At 42.7% G+C, this 23,185-nt stretch overlaps 1 protein-coding gene across 7 annotated transcripts in view; it reads left to right on the top strand.

The window, feature by feature from the left end:
• Positions 1-23,185, top strand: part of LOC102057384 (solute carrier family 12 member 7) — a 77,482-nt gene that overhangs the window by 14,347 nt on the left and 39,950 nt on the right. For 6 of the 7 annotated variants that reach the window (XM_055707225.1, XM_055707226.1, XM_055707221.1 and 3 more), the window contains exons 2-6: positions 3,161-3,255; positions 8,238-8,360; positions 16,862-17,008; positions 17,752-17,806; positions 21,660-21,790. In XM_055707225.1, the coding sequence (XP_055563200.1) occupies positions 3,161-3,255; positions 8,238-8,360; positions 16,862-17,008; positions 17,752-17,806; positions 21,660-21,790 (551 nt within the window). Of the gene's footprint in view, positions 1-3,160; positions 3,256-8,237; positions 8,361-16,861; positions 17,009-17,751; positions 17,807-17,988; positions 18,116-21,659; positions 21,791-23,185 lie in introns of those variants that run through there. The other variant, XM_055707227.1, reaches the window with a different exon arrangement.

Genomic DNA, 23,185 nt, shown 5'->3' on the forward strand with positions numbered 1-23,185 from the left:
TGGTATAATACATCGCTGTTTGAGTTACATGTTTTTAAGGCTCACTGTATGTCTAAGCATATTAAATAAATGTGCTCCCAAAGGTAGTGTTTGTTTTAATTTACAGTCAAATATGATTTTGTTGACAACAATGCTGAAAACTCAAAGGAGCTTGTTCATAGGTGTTCATAATTGTAGGATTAGTCAGCCAACTGCACATGAGAGAGTACTTGTCAGTACATTTTTGTGGTTGCTTTTCCAGTATTGATCCTCTTTCAAATAGCTGTGCCAAACATTCACAAAATACAAAAAGAGACAACTGTAATAATCAGAAGACTCCTCCAGAGCCTGGTGGTGACATGCTATTCTGAAGACTAGCATTAGAAAGCTTTAAAATAGGTAGAACGTTGGTGGGAAACACTGGAAAAGGATTTGAAGAATTTGAAACCTGAGTTCTGTGGCTTTTCCATGTGAAGTCTTAGGTGCATTTGACAAGACTTGTTTGTTAGAGACCTTGTGCTCTGAGCTCTTTCATATTGGAGCAAAGCCAAGTAACTGTTTCAAAAAAACAAGCATATAAGACTTCACTATTCTACCTACAATTTAAAATGCTTAAAAATCAGCATCTCGGTACTGTGCCTCCAGAAAGTGTATTCTTTAACCTCAGAATTGTGAATACTCATTCGCATTATTCATTTGCCTACCCTTCTGATGTTTTAGATACCTGCTGGAGGAGTAACTCTAGTGACATTACACTCTGTATGAGAGAAAAACAATACTTGAAATTCCCCAGCTCACTTACTGAAGCGTAATCCTTTCTGAAGGGGTTGGAAGTACCCCAAAAGGAGTACAAATATTTAATAAGTACAGCTACTGGCTGTCAATAGGTGAGAAAGTCAATAGAAGTGTAGTCTTAGCAGGACAAATATCAAGCAACCTTATTTTTATTTTAACTTGGAATGTGCTTTTTAATGAACGTTTTCTGAAAACTTCAACAAAAATAAGGCAGATTCAAGGAATGGAGCTAAAAGAAATACATTGTTCCAAAAATCTTGGGAAGAAACTGCAGTGTCTTAACTAGGAAGTTCAGTGCTTGTACACATTAGCAAAATGATGAGAGGAATCTGTATGTATTTGCTTGGGTACAGAGCTATTTTTTGTTGTCTATGGAAAACCTAACTGAATCTTCTGAGTACAGTGGAGCTGATTAAAGGAGAAATACCAATTTCTCAGGTAATCTCGTGCCAAACCAGCATGTTTCATGCACTGTGAAACATCTCAAGGTGCTGGTCTGTGAGGGAGATTCTTCTGTGTTCACAGTGTTCTTTCTTCTGGCCTTGCATTAAGCATTGTTGGAGGAGGGGGACCTACCCAGGCTGTAGGACTCAAAGCAATGGGAGACCAATTAATGAACTGTAGAGAAACAGGAAAATGAAAGCTGAAAGCTATGTGTGGGAGGAGATACATTGGATAAGAACAGTAGCTGTGAATGAATTCATCAACAGTTCTTCTATGGATCATGGAATTAATTCTAGAGCCCTAATAGACAATAGCTGTCTCTTGAGTCTTTTATGATAGTGTGCGGCGGCTTTGTCATGATACCGGTAAGTATAGTGATACTATGGAGAGTCTATTGGACAAGGGAGTTACGGAGAGTGGTAGGAAATCTGTCGGGGATGTAGTCACTTATCTGCTTGAGGGACTGAGATCTATTTCTGTCTTTATTAGAAGATAATACTTTGTGCTAAGACTTGTGTCCATGTTTGCGAGAGCTTTGTTCTGGGACTTCATGTGGGGGGAGGTGTCCTGGAGGGGGCAGAGTGGGGGACACAGGGGAAAAGAGTACAGCTTGTCCTCCTGCGGTTTCTTAATTCTATAGTGAAGAGATTGTATAGGTGCTATTGATGTAACTTGTGAATATAAGGGCAAAAGCAGCCAGGTGAAGTGGCGTAGGCAAGCACTTGAGGCTACTTGGAAATGCCAATGTTGTAACAGCATTGGCATGTAACAGCTTTTGTATTACATGGGCTGGAAGGCAGTGAAAGTGTGCTGTGTTGTGTGTGGGGGCTTTGGGTTTTTTTTGTTTTTTTTCCAGAGGTGTGCCAAAGCAGGTCAGGTTTGCTGCAGCTTAATGAGATTGATATTTCAATAAGGAATAGAAAAAAATGTGTCCTGGTTTCATCTGGAATAGAGTTAATTTTCTTCCTAGTAGCTGGTACAGTGCTGTGTTTTGGATTTAATATGAGAATATGTTGATAACACACTGATGCTTCAATTGTTGCTAAGTTGTGCTTATTCTAGATCAAGGACTTTCCAAGTTTCCCATGCTCTGCCACTGAGCAGGTGCACAAGAAGCTGGGAGGGAGCAGAGCTTGGGCAGCCGACCCAACTAGGCAAAGGGATATTCCATACCGTAGAACCATGCTCAGTGTGTAACTGGGGGGAGGGTTGGCTGGGGTGGGCTGATCGCTGCTCAGGGTCTGGCTGGGCATCGGTCAGCAGGTGGTGAGCAACTGAATTGTGCATCACTTGTTTTTTCATGGGTTTTATTTTTCTCACACACACCCTTATTTTTTTATTTCAATTATCAAATTGTTCTTATCTCAACCCATGAGTTTCACCTTTTTCTGATTCTCTTCCCCATCCCAGAAGATTGTGTGAGTGTAGGGTGTGTGAGTGAGCAACTGCGTGGTACTTAATTGCTGGCTGGGGTTAAACCATAACAATATTAGCACATCATGGAGAGTCCCCACAAGCTTTACAAAAGAATTCCTTTTACATGATTTTTAAAATAAATCCTGGCTCAACTACTGGAGCTTGTTTTGAGAGAGTCAGCAGTAATGAAAAGGTAGGTTGTTCTTGCTGCCCAGAAAGATTATGTGAAGTACTATTATCAAGTGCTTTTATTTTAAGCAACCTAGAAAGGTGGGAGAGGGGAGATACCAGTATATGTATTGAGGAGTAGTAAGTAATATTTAAAAGGCAAAACACTATACAGTGATCAGACTGGTAAACTTATTTTCCTTAAATGAGGACGTTGAGCCCATGTGTCTGGGCTGAAGACATAGTGTTTGGCAGCCACCTCCAGTATTAGATAGAATAAGTTCTTACTATTCCTTTTATGGTATACCTCGTCTTTTTTCTTTTCCTTTTGTTTCTGATTGTTGCGCTCTTCCACCAGGGGATGGGATTGCCAGGGAAAGTAGTCCGTTTATTAACAATGCAGAGATGGACAGAGAAAACATGTATGAAGGAAAGAATATGGCTCTCTTTGAGGTAAGTTAAATATCCCCAAAACATATTTCACCTTAGATTGAGGTTCTGCTAGTAAGATGAAAAAATGCAACACTGTTTTCTTTCTCTTCTGAAATTTAGTGGGGGGAAAATCATTTGAATAACATTTCAGTAGTTTGGTAACATTGCTTTTCAGTGAATTTGCGTGATGTAATGATGTGCTAAGATTTTTTTTTTTTCTTCCTTCTATGTTTTAGTTTATCGGTATAGGCAAGAACAATAATTTTGATATGCATTAAAGTGAAGATAAGCATTTCTATGGTAGGCTCTAGAAACTGTTATTGGAGAAGGTTGCTGAAGCTTAAATGTAGTGCGTTTAACAAAGCAGTATCCAGTTTTAAAAGGCTTATTTTATTGATATTATATTGAACAGGGGTAAATAAAGACTTTTCTTAAAGCTGCAAAACTATAAACCAAACTGGAACTGCGATAGGCCATGACTTGGTTGTATTGTCCAGTTACAGTGTAGAGCATACCACAGCTATTTCTACTTTCTAATAGAAACATCTGCCTTATCATGCAAGCTTAATACATGTTTAATTCACTGAATGATTGCAATCATTTACATGAAAAAAAAATCTGATATGGTATATTTAAGTGCAACACTTGCAATGAAATAGTACTTTTAGTGAAGTTTAACTCAAGTTGATCTGCTCTAGCAACATCAGCTGGTCTTGCTTTGATGCTTGCTATTAACAGTAAACAAGGTCCTTCCAACCTGGTTTGCTTAGCCATCCTGCTGTTGTATTCTGCCCACTGTTTTCTTGTAGACCTCTTCATAGAATGGTCAAGGTTGGGAGGGACCTATGGAGACCCATCTAGTCCAACCCCTGCTAAAGCAGGTTCATCTAGAGCAGGTTGCACGGAAGCGGAACCAGGTGGGCTTTGAATGCCTCCATTCAGTCTGAGGAGGAGACTCCACAGCTTCTCTGGGCAGCCTGTGCCAGTGCTCTGTCACCCTCAGAGTGATTTTCCTCATATTGAGATGGAACTTGCTGTGTTGCAGTTTGTGCCCACTGCCCGTTGTCCTGTCGCTGGGCACCACTGAAAACAGCCTGGCCCCATCCTCTTGACACCCACCCTTAGGGTATTTGTCGGCATTGATAAGATCCCTCTGTCTTCTCTTTTCCAGGCTAAAGACGCTCGGGTCTTTCAGCCTTTCCTCACAAGGGAGATGCTCCAGTCCCCTCATCCTTTGTAGTCATCCACTGGACCCTCTCCAGTAAATCCCTGTCTCTCTGGAACTGGGGAGTCCAAAGTGGGACATAGAACTCCAGATGTGGCCTCATCAGAGCAGAGTATAGCGGGAGGATAACCTCCATTGACCTGCTGGCCACGCTCCTCCCAATGCACCCCAGGGTGCCATTGGCCTTCTTGGCCACCAGGGCACACTGCTGGCTCGTGGGCAACTTGCTGCCCACCAGAACTCCCAGGCCCTTCTCCGCAGAGCTGCCTTCCAGCCCAGGTCAGCCCCAGCCTGTGCTGGTGCAGGGGGTGTTCCTCCCCAGGGGCAGGACCTTGCACTTGCCTTTGTTGAACTCCATTAGGTTCCTCTCTGCCCAGCTCTCCAGCCTGTCCAGGTCTCGCTGAATGGCAGCGAAGCCTCCTGGTGCATCAGCCACTCCTCCCAGTTTTGTATCATCCGCAGACTTGCTGAGGGTGCGCTCTGGCCCCTCATCCAGGTCACTGATGAGTAAGTTGAACAGGACTGGACCCAGCACTGACTGCTGGGGAACACCGCTGGCTACAGGCCACCAGACAGACTGTGCCACTGCTCACAACCCTGTGAGCTCTGCCCTTCAGCCAGTTCTCAGCCCACCTCACTGTCCACTCATCTACCACACTTTCTGAGCTTCTCTACGCTACGAGGATGTTACGGGAGATAGTGTCAGAAGCCTTGCTGAGGCCAAAGTGAACAACCTCTACCACTCTCCTCTCATCTACTCAGCCAGTTATTCCATCATAGGCGGCTATCAGGTTGGTCAGGCATGATACCCCCTTGGTGAATGCATGTTGACTACTCCTGGTGATCTGCTTTTTGCCACATGCTTTGAGATGACCTCCAGGATGAGTTGTTCCATCACCTTTCCAGGGATGGAAGTGGGGTTGATTGGTCTGTAGTTTCCTGGGTCCTTCTCCTTGCCCTTTTTGAAGACATGAGTGACACTGGCTTTCCTCCAGTCCCCAGGCACCCCTCCTGTCTGCCATGACATTTCAAAGATGGAGTGGCTTGGCAGTAACATCTGCCAGCTCCCGCAGCACTTGGGGGTGCATCCTATTGGGAGCCATGGATTTGTGGGTGTCAGGTTTGCTTAAGTGATCTCTAATGTCATTCTCCTCAATCAAGGGAAAGTCTTCCTTTCTCCAGACTTCCTCTCTTGCCTCCAGGCTCTGGGAAAGCAGAGCACCAAACTGGATAGTGAAGACTGAAGCAAAGACGACATTCAGTAGCTCTGGCTTCTTTGTGTCCTTTGTCACCAGGGCACCCACCTCACTGAGCAGCAAGCTCGCGTTTCTCCAATCACCCTTGCACTGCTGATGTTCTTGCAGAAGCCCTTCTTGCGGTCCTTGAGATCCCTCTACAGATTTAATTCCAAACAGACCTTAGCCTTCCTTGTTGCTTCCCTGCATGTGCTGACAGCATCCCTATATTCCTCCCAAGTGGCCTGTCCCTTTTTCCACATCCCGTAAACTTCCTTTTTCTCTTTGTGCTTTGCCACTAGCTCCTTCCTCTTCATGCAGGCCTCCTGCCACCTTTGCTCCATTTCCTGCTCATGGGGTTGCAGCTATATTGAACTTGGGGGAAGTGGTGCTTGAATATTAGGTAGCTCTCTTGGACCCTGCTACCTTGTAGAACCCTAATGCATGGGCTTCCTCCAAGCAGGTCCTTGAAGAGGCCAAAGTTAGCTCTTCTGAAGTCCAGGGTTGCAGTCCTATTTATTGCCCTACTTCCTCCATGCAGGATTCCAAACTCCATTGTCTTGTGGTCACTGCAGCCAAGTCTGCCCCTGACCTTCGCATCCCCAAGCAGTCCCTCTTTGTTTGTGAACATGAGGTCTAAGAGCACACCTCACCTCTTTGGTTCCCTCACCACCTGTGTCAAAACATTACCAGCAGCGCTCTGCAGAAACCTCCTGGACTGCATGAACCTAGCAGTGTTGTCTTTCTGAGAAGGTATCAGGGAGGTTGAGGTCCCCCATGAGAATGAGGGGCTACCTCCAGTTGTTTGTAGAAGGTCTCATCAACTTGCTTTTCCTGATCAGGTGGCCTGCAGCAAACGCCCACAACAGTGTCCCCCATGTCTGCCAGCCCCTTAATCTTTAGCCATAAGGTCTTGACTCATTGTGAATCCACCCCCAAGGAAAGCTCGATACAGTCCAGTTGCTTCTTCACATAAAGAGCAACTCCACCCCCTCTTCTTGCTGGCCTGTGTCCTAAAAAGTATGTAGCAATCTGGTCATGAGCTATCCCACCGTGTCTCTGTAATAGCAGTGAGATCATGGCACTGTGACCCTTTATGCTGTTTTCTTCTTCTTTTTACGTATCTTTGCACAGAAGACGTGATCTTTCAGTTCCTTCTTTCTGCGTGACCCAAATAAAGTATTCTCACCATTTCTCACCAAGTCTTAGAGAAGATTGTGCTAAGGGTCAAAGTCGTGTTGGTCACTAATTTTCTTTATTTGTCACGTATGCAATTTCTTACTATTTCTGACAGAAACCATGGTAGTGGAGTTTTGTCACTGAATTTCTCTCATTCAAGCTGTATTCTGTAAAGCAATGTCCAAAACCTGTTGTTCAAATTAGTTGCTGTGTTCCTCAGTGTTGATTAAATTGTTATAGCTGCTTTTTGTCCTTAATCTCCTTTGAATATATGCTTGCATCAGCTATTTTGAATAGCCGCTGGTATTAAATCCTCAGCTGATGGTATAACAATGACTATCTTTTGCATATCTCAGACTATATAGACCATGCAGTTATAGTGTTGCCTTCAAAGCCTTCTAGTGACTTCATCACCATTGCCGTAGTAGTGGTAAATATTTTTTGGTAGTACATATGTTTCACAGTGGTTTTCCTGCATTCTTATTCTTCCCATGTTTTCAGCTAACCTATGTTTTGAACTTTTGTATGAATGTTACAAAGAAGTTTGGTTATTACAAACATGATTATCATGACCTAACGCCTCAGACAGAGATACCTTGGTTCTTGTCTTTCTGTTTGCAGCCCTGATCTCTTACCTTCCTTCCAACATTTGATCTTGTGTGCTTGGTTGAATTCTTCGGTTCCACTTTTCTTGGAATAGTTTTATTGTATATGCTTCCTCTGGATTTATTATTTGTTTTAGCATGTTTTTGTTTTGTAGCAGACACTTGGCTAAAGAAAGATGGGCTGATTTCTGTGTCAAGTAATATTATATACATGCAATTATATATGATATGTATATGTACCAGTATTTTCAAACAGTGAATACTTTGGAAGTAGTATGCATGGTTTAAGGTAAAATATATATAAGCCTGCAACAGCAGGTTTGAGAGTGATCCTTAAGTATCTTGCTGCTAGAGAGAATCATTTGAGGACACTCTCTAGACATAAGCAAGATGCTGGAAAAACACTCTGACTCGACCCTGCCAGTACAATCCCCTAAAAACTGTATTGTGATAGAAATAGATTTTTACAATTAACAATGGCTCTTCTCTAGATTTGCCTTATATTCCAGCTGTACAAGCTACACATTGTAAGACAGTGTAAAAAAGTGAAAGAAATGTTGCAAGATAGCCATGTAGCATTAGACTTCTAGAAAGATTTAGAACTCTTGTGGGTTGAAAGCTGATGGTATTTTGTCATGCTAATTTTTTATTTAGGTGAATCAGGGTTGACCTGTTAAGTATGTGTTTGAAGTATTATCATAAAATTATGATGATTAAAAAACCTATTTAATAAATGCAGTATTCTTAAAATCCCAACAGGAAGAAATGGATAGTAATCCCATGGTGTCATCTCTTCTTAATAAACTAGCAAACTACACAAATCTAACTCAAGGTGTGGTGGAACATGAAGCAGATGAAGACAGCAAGCGAAAGGAAGTCAAGGTATTTAAACTTCTAATGTGTTATTGAGACAAAGGTGTCCACAAAGACGAGCATTTTACAACCTAAAAGGAAAATATGTGGATGCCTAAAACAGGAGCAAGGTTTGTAATACTGTATTTAAAATTGAAGTGTTTGGAGTAAAGCTTGTGTTAAATCAGTGTTCTTGTTAGCATGTTTTAGCAAGACCTTGCTGCAAAAGCCCTAGCTAAAATGTGTGCAGAGCTAGGATCTGAAACATGTAGTGCACCAGTTTCATCTTCCTTTCTTTTTTTCTTCCTTCTGCCCTTGTATGAGCATCAGTACCTTCTGTCTACTTCTAGTGTGGATACAGTATGATATTTTTTTTTACTTAAAAAATATTTTTTTTTTTATTTAATGAATTGGATTTTTACCTAAAGGTGGGATTTAAGGAAAACTTGAGATGAAGCAAATCACACTCTTAAATCAGTGGGCATATTTGCTCCTGTTCGCACGATAGCAGTTTTTTCTGAGTAGCTCTCTGGTTTCTGTGTGTCAGACTAAGTATTTTTAAAACTTAATGGACACATTCCAAGAAAACATTTGTTGCATACTTCAAAAGTATGACACTTGTGGGTGTGTGTGGCAGCAGTGGCAGGCAAAGGCTGTGTTTGGTACGTACCTAAATTCACTTGCTAGAAGACAGCAAGTGTATTCTTCAGGGGTTGTCTACTGGATACAGAAAGTGCCTATCTAGTATAGGAAGTTGGTACCAGGACAGTGAGCAAGGGCAAGGAATAAAGTCCTGCTGTTTTAGCTTTTTGCTTAACCCCACACACAAATAGACACAGGATGCTTTTCGTTTGTCTCATTGTGCTTGTTCTGTATTTCTTTTCTGAAGATACAGCTTGAGAGATGAGAAGACAAACGCTGATGAACTCGCACTTTTCTTAGTGCAATCCATGTCCTCTGTTCAGCGGCTGTGCAGTGCATTTTACTAGCGCAGCACAGTGTTAGTCTCCCTAGAACAGACTAGCCAAATGAACGCTCCTGTGCTCACTTGCACTTGATCTCATTTGAGCACTGTATGGTGGACTGAAAATGTGATTCTTATGTATGTCTCTCTTTTAGTTCCATGTCTGAAATCAAGTGATGGTTAACTAGTAACCTTAGTAACCTGGCAAAGTAGCGTTTTAATGGCATAATTGAGGCAGTAGCATTGATATCCCTTATGGATATTGCCCAAGATGTTAAAAACAAAAATTATAGTCTAAATGGCAATCCATGGTTCTTTATAACTAGTTTGAAACTTGGTGTTTTCTTAGCAATTCTGATAACTCTATCCCAGCCAAAACCAGGACAATGAGTTAATTTCCTTCCTAGTAGCTGGTACAATCCTGTGTGTTGAATTTGAGAATATATTGATAACATGCTGATGTTTCAGTTGTTGCTAAGTTGTGCTTATTCTAGAGAAGGACTTCTCAAATTTCCCATGCTCTACCACTGAGCAGGTGCACAAGAAGCTGGGAGGCAGCAGAACCTGGGCAGCTGACCCGAACTAGGCAAAGGGATATTCCATGCTATAGAACATCGTGCTCAGTATATAGCTGGGGGAGCTGATTGTTGCTCAGGATCTGGCTGGGCATCGATCAGCCGGTGGCGAGGAACTGAATTGTGTATCACTTGGTCATTTTGGTTTCCCTCCCACCGCCCTTGGGTTTAATTCCCCTCTCTTTGTTTCTCACTCCTTTTCATTACAATAGTTGTTGTTGTTACTATGTTTTCCTTTATTTCAGTTATTAACTTGTTCTTGTCTCAACCCACAAGTTTCACCTATCACTGATTTTCTTTCCCATCTCCCACTGGGGTGGGGAAAGGAGTGAGCAAGCAACAGCATGGTACTTAGTTGCTGGCTACAACAGTGCTTTTTGGCACCTGACATGGTTCTCGAAGGATTGAGGTAATGACAGATCGGTTTAATAGTCACTGGTAGTAATGTTTATTTGTTTGCTCCGAGTTGTTAAGCTTGGTCTCGTATTTGCATTATGTTAGCAAACATATGCTGCAATTAAGCTGTTGATTTGGTATTTATCACCCCTGGGGCCTGGTTCTCATCTTTTTTTACTTTGTGATACTGGCATGTGATCTGCTGTGATCTTTGATCATGAAACTATTCTGGTGTGAGGACTCGGTATTGTCCTCACTTCTGTACTTCGGGAGCCATCTAGTGGAAACAGTTAGTGATTACACCTTCTGATTTTTCTCGGAGAGCCAACCTATGGGGGAGACATCTTCCTACATCTCCCCCTTCTCCAGGCTAATTAGAGAAGCATTTAAGAAATCTGAAAGTCTTGGGAACACCCTTGGGATGTTGAAAACACCCTGTTTCTGGTCCTGATCCTATTGCTAGGAATGCTGAATGTGGTGGTTCCAATCTTGTTTCGAGTTAGGCAACTAGCTGCAGCTGCTTAGGTCTCTGACTGGCATGGCAACTAGTCAGGCCCCTGGTGATGAGTGATGCAGAGAACCAACCTGTATTGGTGTCATTTGCCCCTACATGCAAGAAGAACTGGACATGAAAATAGACTCATTCAGTAAAGGACAGAGCAGGGCCACCACAGGAACAAGAGGAAGAGACAGATCACTATCCCTGAATGAGCCACAAAATATGCAAAAAGATTTTATCTGTCAAGCAGGTGAGCATGTTACCACCTGGCTGTTCCAATGCTGGGATAATGGGGCTAGTAGTTTTGAATTAAAAGACTGTGAACCCAAGCAGCTGGGATCACTTTCTAGGGAAGGGGGCATTGACAAGGCAATTGGAAGAGGGATGTAATCCTCAGTCTCTGGAGACAACTCCTGTCAAGCATGACGGAAAGATATCCATCCCTTCAAGGAGGATATTACGTGGGGCCCAGGGAAATGGACTGAAATAGAGAGAGGTATCATGTTACTGAGGGAATTACTCATACTAGAGATGATTTATCATGACCTGAACAATGCGTAGTTACCCACAGATTCAGATGAAGTCAAATGCCCGTGACCCATGTGGTGGAAATTTGTATGGAGCACACCAGCATCATATGTCAACTTATTGGCAGTAATGAGCTGGAGAGACAAAGTGGCATCAATGGTGGATGAAGTGGCTCGCCAGCTATGGGAATATGAAGACAACATCTCTTCCTCCCTCATCTTGACTGTGGAGAAAGAGGTCCAGCAACTCAAAGAGGATAGTTCCTACCTCCTCACCTGTACAGACCCACGTCTTTTGGCTATTAACAGTAAGTGTCCTTCTGCTCAGGAGGGAGAGTACAGGAGATGGACACCCTGGGGTTTTACCTGTGGAACCATAGAGATTACGTGAGGAAGTGGGATGGAAAATCTGCCTTGACCCTGGAGGCATGAGTACATGAATTGCAAGGAAGAACAGTCACAACTGGGGGTTCTTTCATGAAGGTTGCTGCTCCAGTCTCTAGTGGACATTTTCCTAGGGAGAGTGGAAGGGCTGATCTTACTCCAGAGCCTGTAGAAAGGAATTCTAATCCATTTTTGCAAGACTTAAGTGGGCAAGACTGTTCCACGTTACAGCTGCTCTGCACCACTTGCTGCCCTGGTGGAGAATCCTATGACCAGAACTAGAGGGGCCCTGCCTCTGGCTGGGTAGAGGGCAGGGGCAACTGGGTTTACTGGACTGTGTGGATCCAATGGCCTGGTATGTCAGACTGACAGAAGTGTAAGGTTCTAGTAGATACTGGTGCACCGCATACCCTAATGCCATCAAGCTACGAAGGGGCAGAACACATTAGTATTTCTGGAGTGACAGGGGAGTTCAACAGCTAACTGTTGGAGGCTGAAGTAAGCCTGACTGGGAACGAGTGGCAAAAGGCCCCATTGTGACTGGCCCAGAGGCTCCATGTATCCTTGGCATAGACTATCTTAGGAGAGGGTGTTTTAAGGACCCAAAAAGGTACCATTTGGCTTTCTGTATAGCAGCTGTCTTGGAAATGGACAAAATTAGGCAGCTGTCTACCTTGCCTGATCTCTTGGAGAATCCTTGTGTTGTGGCGGTTGCTGAAGGTCAGAGAACAACAGGTGCTGATCGCTACACCAGTGGTGTACTGATGGCAATATCACACTAGCTGAGACTCCCTGATTCCCATCCGTAAGCTGAGTTGTTGACTGGAGAGCTAAGCAGTGATCAGCAGGACTTTCTCCCCCTTTACTAGCCTCATATGGCCAGTGCAGAAGTCTAATGGAGAATAGAGACTAGCAATAGATTGTCTTGGCCTGAATGAAGTTATGCTGCTGTACCAAACATGCTAGAACTTCAGCGTGAACTGGAGTCAAAGGCAGCCAAATGAATGCCACTGTTGATTTCACAAATGCATTTTTCTTAATCCCTTTGGCAGCAGAGTGCAGGCACAATTTGCTTTGAGTTGGAGGGGTGTCCAACACACCTGGAATCAACTGCCTCAGGGATGGAAACACAGCTCTGCCATCTGCTGTGAACTGATCCAGACTGCGCTGGAACAAAGTGAAGGTCCAGAACACCTGCAATACATTGATTAAACCATCATATGGGGCAATATGGCAGAAGGAGGTTTTTGAGAAAGGGAAGAAAATAGTACAAATCCTCCTGAAAGCAGGTTTTGCCATAAAGCAAAGTAAGATCAAGGAACCTGCACAGCAGATTCAGTTTTAGGGAATAAAATGGCAAGATGTACATAGTGAGATCCCAGTGGATGTGATCAACAAAATAACTGTTATGTCTCCACCAACTAGTAAGAAAGAAACAGAAGCTTTCTTAGGCATTTTGGGGTTTTTGTGAATGCACATTCCAAACTACAGTCTGATTGTAAGCCCTCTTTTTCAAGTGACCCAGAAGAAGAACTATGTCAAATGGGGCCCTGAACAATGACAGGCCTTTGATGAAACAGGAGATAGTTCAAGCAGTGGCCCTTGGGCCAGGCTGAACGCAGGGCAAGGTGTAAAAAATGTGCTCTACACCACAGCTGGGGAGAATGGCCCTACCTGGAGCCTCTGGCAGAAAGCACCAGGGGAGACTCAAGGCTGACCCTTGGGCTTTTGGAGTAAGGGATACAGAGGACCAGAGGCCCGCTATACTCCAAATGAAAGAAATGTTGGCAGCTTATGAAGGGGCTTGCGCTGCTTTAGAAGTGACTGGCACGGAAGCCCAGCTCCTCCTGGTACCCTGGTTGCCAGTGCTGGCCTATGCATTTAAAGGGAGGATTTCTTCTACACATCATGCAACTGATGCTATGTGCAGTAAGTGGGTTGTGCTGATCACCCAACAAGCTCAGATAGGAAATCCCAGTCATCCAGGAATCTTGGAAATTATTATGGACTGGCCAGAAGGTAAACAGAATATCACCAGAGGAGTAGGTGTCACATGCTGAAGAAGCCCCATTGTACAATAAATTGCTGGAACATGACAAGCAATATGCCATGCTTACTGATGGGTCCTGCCATATTGTAGAAAAGCATAGGAGATGTAGGGGACTCCATACAGTCACTTTCCAACAAGTAGCAGCAACTGCTGAAAGAGAAGGTGAGTCCAGTTGGTTTGCAGAGGTGAAAGCTATCCAGCTGGCCTTAGATGCTGCTGATTGAGGAAAATGGCCAATACTTTACCTCTATACTGACTCATGGGTGGTAGCAAATGCTTTGTGGGGGTGGCTGCAGCAATGGAAACAGAGCAACTGGCAAACAGTTTCCATGTGGGCTGCCACGTTGCGGCAAGATACTGCTGCCTGGGTGGAGAACCTGGCTGTAAAAGCATGTCATGTAGATGTCGGGCCACTGAGGATCATCCAAACAACCAGCAGGTAGATCAGTCAGCCAAGATTGAAGTGGCTCAGGTAGATTTGGATTGGCAACATGAAGTTAGATTATTTATAGCTCGGTGGGCTCATGACACTTCATGCCATCAAGGAAGAGATGCAACACATGGCCTGAGACCGAGGGGTGGACTTAACCATGGATGCTATTGCAGAGGTGATCCATGAATGTGAAATGTGGTGCAATTAAGCAAGCCAAGCAATTAAAGCCTCTTTGGGTTGGAGGACAATGGATGAAATATAAATATGGGGAGTCTTGGCAGACTGACTGTATCACACTCCCACAGACTACCAAGGCAAGCACCAATGTGCTTACAGTGGTGGAAGCGACCACTGGATGGTTGGAAGCATATCTGGTGTCCCATGCCACCACCTGCAGCACTGTCCTGGTCCTTGAAAGACTGGTCTTGTGGTGACATGGCATCCCAAAAAGAATAGAGTCGGACAATGGGACTCATTTCCAAAACAATGTCATAGACACTGGCATGGCATTGAATGGGTATATCACATCCCTTATCACGCACCAGTCTCTGAAAAAATGGAATGATACAATGGTCTGTTAAAGACTATGCTGAGAGCAGTGGGTGATGGGACCTTCAAACATTAGGGTACGCATTTAGCAAAAGCCACCTGGTTAGTCAACATTAGGGGATCTGCTAATTGAGCTACCCTGCCCAATCAAAGCTTTTACGTACTGTAGGAGGAGCTAAAATCCCTGTAGTGCACCTTTAAAAATACACTGGGTCATCCCTGCCTCGGCCAAAGGCAAACCCATTTGTGAGGTTACTTTTACTTGAGGACCTAGGTGCACTTGGTGGATAATGTGGGAGGACAGGGAATTCAGATACTTGAGGACTTGATTTTGGGTGGAAATACCCAATAAAGTAAGTCGTGTGATGTTAATTGCTATATGTTGCTGTATATATATGTTATCATTTCTATATGCCCATCGGTGTGCAGGGTATGTCATGGTGGCCATCTCTGCTGCTCTGGGTTTGGAGAGCTGAACCTGACTCCCTCCCAGTTGCCGCATTAATGAAGAATGAACCTTGATGAGACAGGACCAGCGCAGTGGCGTTGGAATCGGAACTGGCTTCAACATGCAGCAATCCAACACCTCATACCATCTTTCTTGCCTTGAAAGACTGTTACAACAGATGGAGCTCACCTTGTGGACAAATGAATTTAATGAATTTATAGAGGGGTGGTCCACAGACTAAGGGACCGATATCTCTGGGTTTATATCAAAAGACAGGAAAGTGTGGCATGACATACATAAATAGTATGAAGTAAGGGAAAGCTACTGTCCTGGTTTTGGCTGGGATAGAGTTAATTTTCTTCCTAGTAACTGGTGTAGTGCTGTGTTTTGGATTTAGCATGAGAATAATGTTGATAACACGCTGATGTTTCAGTTGTTGCCAAGTAGTGCTTACTCTAAATCAAGGACTTCTAATGTGTGCACCTGCTCAGTTGCAGAGCATGGGAAAAGAAGCCAAAGGGATACTCCATACCATAGAATGTGATGCTGAGTATATAAACTGGGGTGAGCTGGCCAGGAGGGGCCTATCACTGCTAGGGGACTGGCTGAGCATCAGTCAGCAGGTGGTGGGCAATTGTATTGTGCATCACTTGTGGGTGGTTTTGGTGGGGGTTTTTTGTGGTCTGTTCCCCCCCTGCCATGAGTTTTAATTCTTTTGTCCCTTTCTCGCTCCTTTTCATTACAGTTGTTGTTCTTATTTTAAGCATATGTTACTTTATTTCAATTATTGAGTTGTTCTTATCTCAACCCACAAGTTTTACCTATCTCTGATTCTCCCCCCCCATCCCACTGCCGTGGGCAGGGGGAGGGAGGGAGCGAGCGGCTGTGTGATACTTAGTTGCTGGCTGGTGTTAAACCAGGACACTTACAGAGCACCAATACTTATTTATTTAAATTGAACGCCTTTTTTCACAGCCTGAGTTGTGGTCTAAGAAGAACTTCTTTATCTGGAAACCTACTGTGTATAACTGTTGTTTTTAAGCTGAATATTTCGGGCCTGATTTTCTTCTTAAGTGTAGAAGACTGGAATTTTAATGAGGCATGAATATTTTTGTGTGTGTCTTGACCCATGATAATCACCAGCAGATAAAAACTGCAAACAAATATACTATGTTCTGGCAGGTTTTACAGCTTTTGAGGAAACAAATTGTAGTCAGCTCTGCATTTCTCCTGGCCTTGTCATAATACTTTGTTTGTAATTTTTTTTAAAATCGAGAACATGTATCTTGGAATTATCATTTTGTGGGCCAGCTACAGGGCAATGGATGGTCACGTTTTTGCAGAACATACTTGATACTTTGATTGTGGCAGTAACTTCTCTTCAGTGGTAGTCGGTAACTGGTATTTTAGAAAACGGTTTGTAAAGCTTTGTAATCAACAGATAAAGGGGCATCCTATCCTTATCAGGGTTTCATCCTAATTCCTGTGGAACAAGAGAGTTTGCTATCACAAGTAGTCTTCTGTTTTTTCAGGGATCTTTCTGCATAAGTAGCCTTAGAATACTTGCAAAGCTGGACGCTCTGAAGCTACCAATTTCACTTGGCATTTGTTCATGGAGCATTTGTGATAAGTGCTTGTGGAATAAAGTACTTATGGGTTTAAAGTGTTCAGTGCAAAGGAATTAAATGTTCTGATTTCATTTCCAGGTTCCACGTATGGGCACTTTTATTGGTGTGTACCTGCCCTGCTTGCAAAACATCTTGGGAGTCATCCTTTTCTTACGTTTAACATGGATTGTGGGAACAGCTGGAGTTCTAGAGTCTTTCATCATCGTGTTCATGTGTTGTGCTTGTGTAAGTTAACTTTTTTTAAAAAATATGGGCCAAATTCTCTGTTAACAAGAGTACTGTTGTCCTCTAATGTATGAACAGCAGAGAAAGGTTTCTCCATATCTGTTAAATATCATGCAGTTGAGTCACATGGGGGGGGTGTTGGTGAGTGTGTATCTATCTGTATCTGCACTGAGTGTCATGTCATTCTAGCCTGTGTGAAGCCTACATCTTCTGAGTTGGAGTAAGCTTTTTCCTGAAGTATTATATGGATTTTATTAAACTTGATTTTAGCAAGTATTTCATGATTTATATTGAGATTTGAACTGTTCTGCTTTTCACAGAACAAACTGGAATATAAACTAGAAATCAATCCACAGCTTTACATCTATAAATTAATATTTTGAAATGTGAGACCTAGTAGATGATATTGTCATAACAGTGACGCTTGGTCAGGTTTTCACTACTATTTAATCGGAATAATGAACATCTTATTTTAAGTACATTCTGTGACCTGTATTCTTCAAGTTCTTGCAAAAGACTGTCTCAAACATCTAAACTAACTGAATCTTCTACTGAAAAATTTAGTATTTAATTTACCTGGATATCCCTAACCAAAGTTATGATTATTTTTAGTTGCTGTGACATCTTATGTAAAAAAAAAAAAAAAAACAAACCCACCTTTTTTTCATTTGATCACTTTCTCTTGCCCCATCTTTCAAAAAACTTCCAGTATTTTAAATTTCCTCTATTTCATCTTTCCACAGACTATGCTAACTGCAATTTCAATGAGCGCAATAGCAACAAATGGTGTAGTTCCAGGTAATGAAGAATTTTATCTGAAATAGTGAATGATCAAATGATGGAAGTTTAAAGCTGGGATAAGAAATTACTGTAGTCTGAGATATCAAGAGTAATACCTTTGTGTCAAGTGCATATTTTCTTTTAACTGATTTAGAAATTACTTTTTAAGGTGAGATGCAATCTTTTAACTGGACTTTCTGGGAATTATGAGCTGTAGCACACATTTGTCATCAATCACTTAATTCTGTTTGAATGAAAGATAAGATGTTATAACTTGAACTCACGGAGACTTGTCTTCATGCAAAGCAGATTTCTTCACACTTACAAGTAAGGCTGCTGTTGTTTCTTCCCCTGCCCCCAAATTTGCCTGGACTCCATTTCTAAACACTGGAGCTACTTATGTTGTTTCCTGCAAGAATAGCAGCCAGTCTTAACAGCAGAAATCTTTGTCTATATAAGCACTCTAGGTTACGCTTATCTCCTTAAATTTTCAGGATAAATACATAAACGTGTTTCTCTTCAGTTATGAAGCTGATAAGTTTTTTTAGATGTAAAATCAGTTAGCCTTTGAAACTCTTGCCCTTTTCAGTTTCTCAATATGTTTATTGATAATACTGGTGTTCTGGCATTGTTATGAACTCTGTACAGCTCAGTAAGGGGTTCCAGAACAGATTTGTAAGTTGTTGAGCAAAAGCAAATGCTATAACTTGTGCAGGGTGTAGAATAAGTGTATTTCATGGATACAATGTCATATAGGAAATATAAATACAATAAAAATGTTTCAAATACTTAAAACTAATAATGAAGTGTAGTTATTCTAATCAGTATCCAGATAATGAAAATGTACTGCTCTTTTCTCCCCCTCTCATATTTTTAAAGTTCATAGTAAAAGCTTTGCTTAATATCTGAGTGTCACAGGACTCTTTGAAGTTTGCAGGTCTTAAACTAGACGGGTCTTAATTTTCACTTTTTTTTTTTTTGTTGTTGGTGCCAGTTTCAGAGAAATGCTGCTTCTGCTGGAATATATAGAGGAGGCAGAGAGCACAGACAGGAACCTAGGATTGAAAGAGACCTTCTGAGCAGCAGGATCTTGTCTCTTACTGTTCATATGACAGCATTATATTTAGCAAAAGGATTGGTGATGGATCATAAACTTTTTTTTGTCTCTTTTGTTCATATTGAAGCATGGAATCATTTAGTTTGGAAAAGATTCTTAAGATCAGAGTCCAACCATTAACCTAACACTACTAAATCCACAACTAAACCACGGCCCTAAGTGCCAAGTCTATGCGGGTTTTTTTAAACACCCCTAGGGATGGTGACTCTGCTGCTTCCCTGGGCAACCTGTCCCAATGCCTGACCACCCTGTCAGTGAAGATTTTTTTTTTTTCCTCGTATCCAATCTCTGGTACAGGTTGAGGCCGTTCCCTCTTGTGCTGTCGCTTGTTACCTGAGAGAATAGACTGACTCCCCCTGTCTACAGCCTCCTGTCAGGCAGCTGTAGGGAGCACTAAGGCTCCCCCTAAGTGTCCTCCTCTCGAGGCTAAACAGCCCCAGTTCCCTCAGCCATGCCCCATCAGACTGGTGCCCCAGTCTCTGGACAGGTGCCAGCATCTCTGTGTCACTGTTGAAGTGAGTGTCACAAAGCTGCACGCAGTATTTGAGGTGCAGCCTCACCAGCGCCCAGTGCAGGGGGCCAATCACTGCCATGGCCCTGCTGGCCACACGGTTTCTGATACGAGCTGTGATGCTGTTGGTCACCCGGGCACACGGCTGGCCCATGCCCATCCACCTGTCAGCCACCCCCACCCCAGGCCTTCCCTGCTGGGCAGCTCCCCAGCCCCCTGCCCCAGCCCACAGCTGCCGGGGGCTGCGGTGCCCCCCAGACAGGGCCTGGCACAGAGCCGTGTTGCACCTCCATCACTTGGCCTTGGCCCATGGGCCCGGCGTGCCCAGACGCCCCTGCAGGGCCCTCTGCCCCCCAGCACATCCACACTCCCCCCCAGCTCGCTGTCGTCGTTCAATCCCCTTGTCCAGATTGTCAGTAAAGATACTAACCAGGACGGGGCCCAGCATGGAGCCCTGGGGACACTGCTTGTGACTGGCTGCCAACTGATGTAACTCTGTTCACCAGCACTCTTTAGGCTCAGCTGTCCAGCCATCTTGAAAAGCAGTTTCAGACTCTGCCCTTTGATTAGAAGTGTATATCTTATTTGCGGACTAATTTTATACAAGGCTGGTGTATATTTGTTTAAAATCATAGAATAGTTTGTGTGGAAGGGTCCTTAAAGATAGCCTAGTTCCTGCCCCCGGGCAGGGACACCTCCCACCAGCCCAGGCTGCTCCCAGCCCCGTCCAGCCTGGCCTTGGGCACTGCCAGGGATGGGGCATCCACAGCTGCTCTGGGCAGCCTGTGCCAGCGCCTCGCTGCCCTCAGAGTGAAGAATTTCTTCTCAATATTTAATTTAAATCTGCCCTCTTTCAGTTTAAAACCATTCCCCCTTGTCCTGTTGCTACAGGACCTACTAAAAAGTCCCTCTCCAGCTTTCTCGTTGGCCCCTTTAGGTACTGGAAGGTGCTCTGATGTCTTCCTGGAGCCTTTTCTTCTCCAGGCTGAACAACCCCAGCTCTCTCAGCCTGTCTCCATAGGAGAGGTGCTACAGCCCTCTGAGCATCCTTGTAGCCTTCTCTGGACTCATTCCAACAGGTCCACATCCTTCTCGTGTTGGGGACTCCAGAGCTCAAAACAGCACTCCGACTGGGGTCTCACAAGAGCAGAATAGTGGGGGGAGAATTGCCTCCCTTGACCTGCTGGCCATGCTTCTCTTGATGCAGCTCAGGATTTGGTTGGCTTTCTGGGCTGCAAGCATATGTTGCTGGGCCATGTTGAGCTTTCTGTCCACCAGCACCCCCAAGTCCTGCTCCTCGGGACTGCTCTCAGTCCATTCTTTGCCCAGCTTGTGTTGATGCTGGGGGTTGCCCTGAGCCATGTGCAGGACCTTGCACTGGGCCTTGTTGAGCTAAGTGAGGCTCGCCACAGGCCTGCTTCAAGCCTGTCAAGGTCCATCACTTCTTTTGTCTCCTCTTTCATCCTCAATTGTCCCGAGTTGTACAAACATCATGAATTCAAGAGGAGATAGAGGAGAGCGTGCCTTGAGGGGGTTGGAGGGAAGTCAAGATAAAGAGCTTGAAACCTAGAGCCTTATTGAAAGTGCAATGGTACAATGGAAATAAGACTTGTAGTTTGTGACTTAAAAGAAAGATGATGCACGTATATGGGAAATATGAGTGAGAATAATTGAAAAAATCAGGGACAAAATGAATAGTATATGAGTAGACAAGAAAAAGTAATCCCTACCTAGCACTTTGAAATGGTAGTGAAATTAATGCCTGTATTAAATGTGCTAATGGTTTCACATACAGAAAAGAAAAATAACGTACGGTAATAAGACAAATTCTGATTTGTCCTTATCTTGTAAAGAAATTATTCTGGAAGTTTATTGTTTGTTTGTGAACAGCTTGAGGTTAACAACTAAAGATTGATTGGCATCTATTTATACCCGTATATCCTGTTGTTAATTTACTTTTTGATTGTTTTACTTGTGGATTTGTTCTTCTTTTTTTTTTTTTTTTCCCCTTGGTGCTTACTTTCATTTCCCCAGAAAATGCACATAAAATGTATGTTTCAAAGTGAATCTCCCTAACTGCCTAGTTGGTATAGAGATTGAATAGTTTTGCTATGAACTTTTCAATGGAGATGCATGCAGTAGTTATCTTGATTAGGTTGATTGAATTATTCAAACTTTTGTTGTGTACTGCTGTCCTTAATCTGAAGGGCTGGAGTCTTTTTTTTTTGTTGTTAAATTCACAGCTGGAGGCTCTTACTACATGATTTCAAGATCTTTAGGGCCAGAATTTGGTGGAGCAGTGGGACTTTGTTTCTACTTGGGTACAACCTTTGCAGGAGCAATGTACATTCTTGGTACCATTGAAATTTTATTGGTAAGTACTAGTTTCTCTTAAGATTAAATGTATTTGAACTGTTTGGGGAGGTTGTGGAGGAATGTATTTGGCCTAAAATGCATCCTAGTTTGGTGATTTTTAATGTTTTGATACTGTTGTTTCCAGTATGTCAATTTATTCTTACTCTATTTTTGACTGTTAGAAGTCCAACGAATTCTGATCAGCAATACAAAAACAGATAAAGGGCTGTCTGATGTAAGTTTGTTCTACTTAAAGTAGGAACCAAACAGAATTCGGTAACTGATAATTACTAATTTGTGCTAGGTGCAATATATATGTTTTCTCCTCTTCATAACATGTTCAAATAGCAAATGTCCCGTAAATAATGCCTGTGCTACTGTATGCCTACAGAATTGCAAGGAAAACTATTAATTTTAGTAAGGCATGCCTAAAATTCCAAAACTAAAGGTATAGAACTAAACTAGACCTAAAAAACTGGAGATGAAAAATATTTCAGAAGGTTTTGTGGAAAACGACATCAGATCAACAGGTAAAATTTGGAAACGTGTTGAGACAATTTGGTGATTTTGATACTAACTTAAAACTACGACTTTGGTATCAAAAATGACAGTGCCACAAGAATTAATGCAGTCCCACAGTAGGTTGCATGTGAAATTATAGTTGACAGTGCTTGTTTTCAGGGCCTCTGAAATGTCATTTGAGTTTAGTAATGCCAAGTTATTTTAGGTTTGTTTTTTTTTAAAAAAATAGTGTGTTTATAAGTGTGAAGGAATTAATTTCTTCTTTAAACATTTACTTGCATGTGTTCACGGTGCACCACAGCAAACTTACAAAAGGTTTGATCCATGTGTTATGCTGCTTTTGTGTTGTATGTCCTCCTCTCTTTCTAAACAAAAATACAGTTGCACATAACGCTTTCTTTAGGTCATCTTAGACTTGGAATTGAAAAGCTAAAGATTCTGTCTTGAGAGTCAGTTTATCTTTTTTCCTTTGGACTCTTCCTTTATTTTGACTCTGAATGAAGTCTTACTCATTTTTCTTCTTTCATCTAACACGAGAGGGTTTTGGTTCCTTTCCTTGTGACTCACAAATTTTAACAAAGGTGTGGATTTCATGGTATTACCCCTCCTTTGTCTTTTCAACAGCTTTTTTCTTTTTTTTTCTTTTTTGTTTTTTTTTGTCTTGCTGTAACTTCTCAACATATATCTTACTTAACTTTTCCCAGGCTGTATACCTCTGAGCCCTGAATCCTGTAACGAGCTCTTCAGGAGAGCTTCCACTTATTTTGTATCTACTGGAATTAATTTTACATTTTACTATTCTGGTTTTCAGATCATGACTGTAAGACTTTAAATCTGGCACCTACTTACAGTAAACAGTCAACACACCTAGTTGGCTCTATGTTTCTATTAA

The sequence above is a fragment of the Falco cherrug genome, chromosome 4 (assembly GCF_023634085.1).
Source record: "Falco cherrug isolate bFalChe1 chromosome 4, bFalChe1.pri, whole genome shotgun sequence".
NCBI classification, from domain to species: domain Eukaryota; kingdom Metazoa; phylum Chordata; class Aves; order Falconiformes; family Falconidae; genus Falco; species Falco cherrug.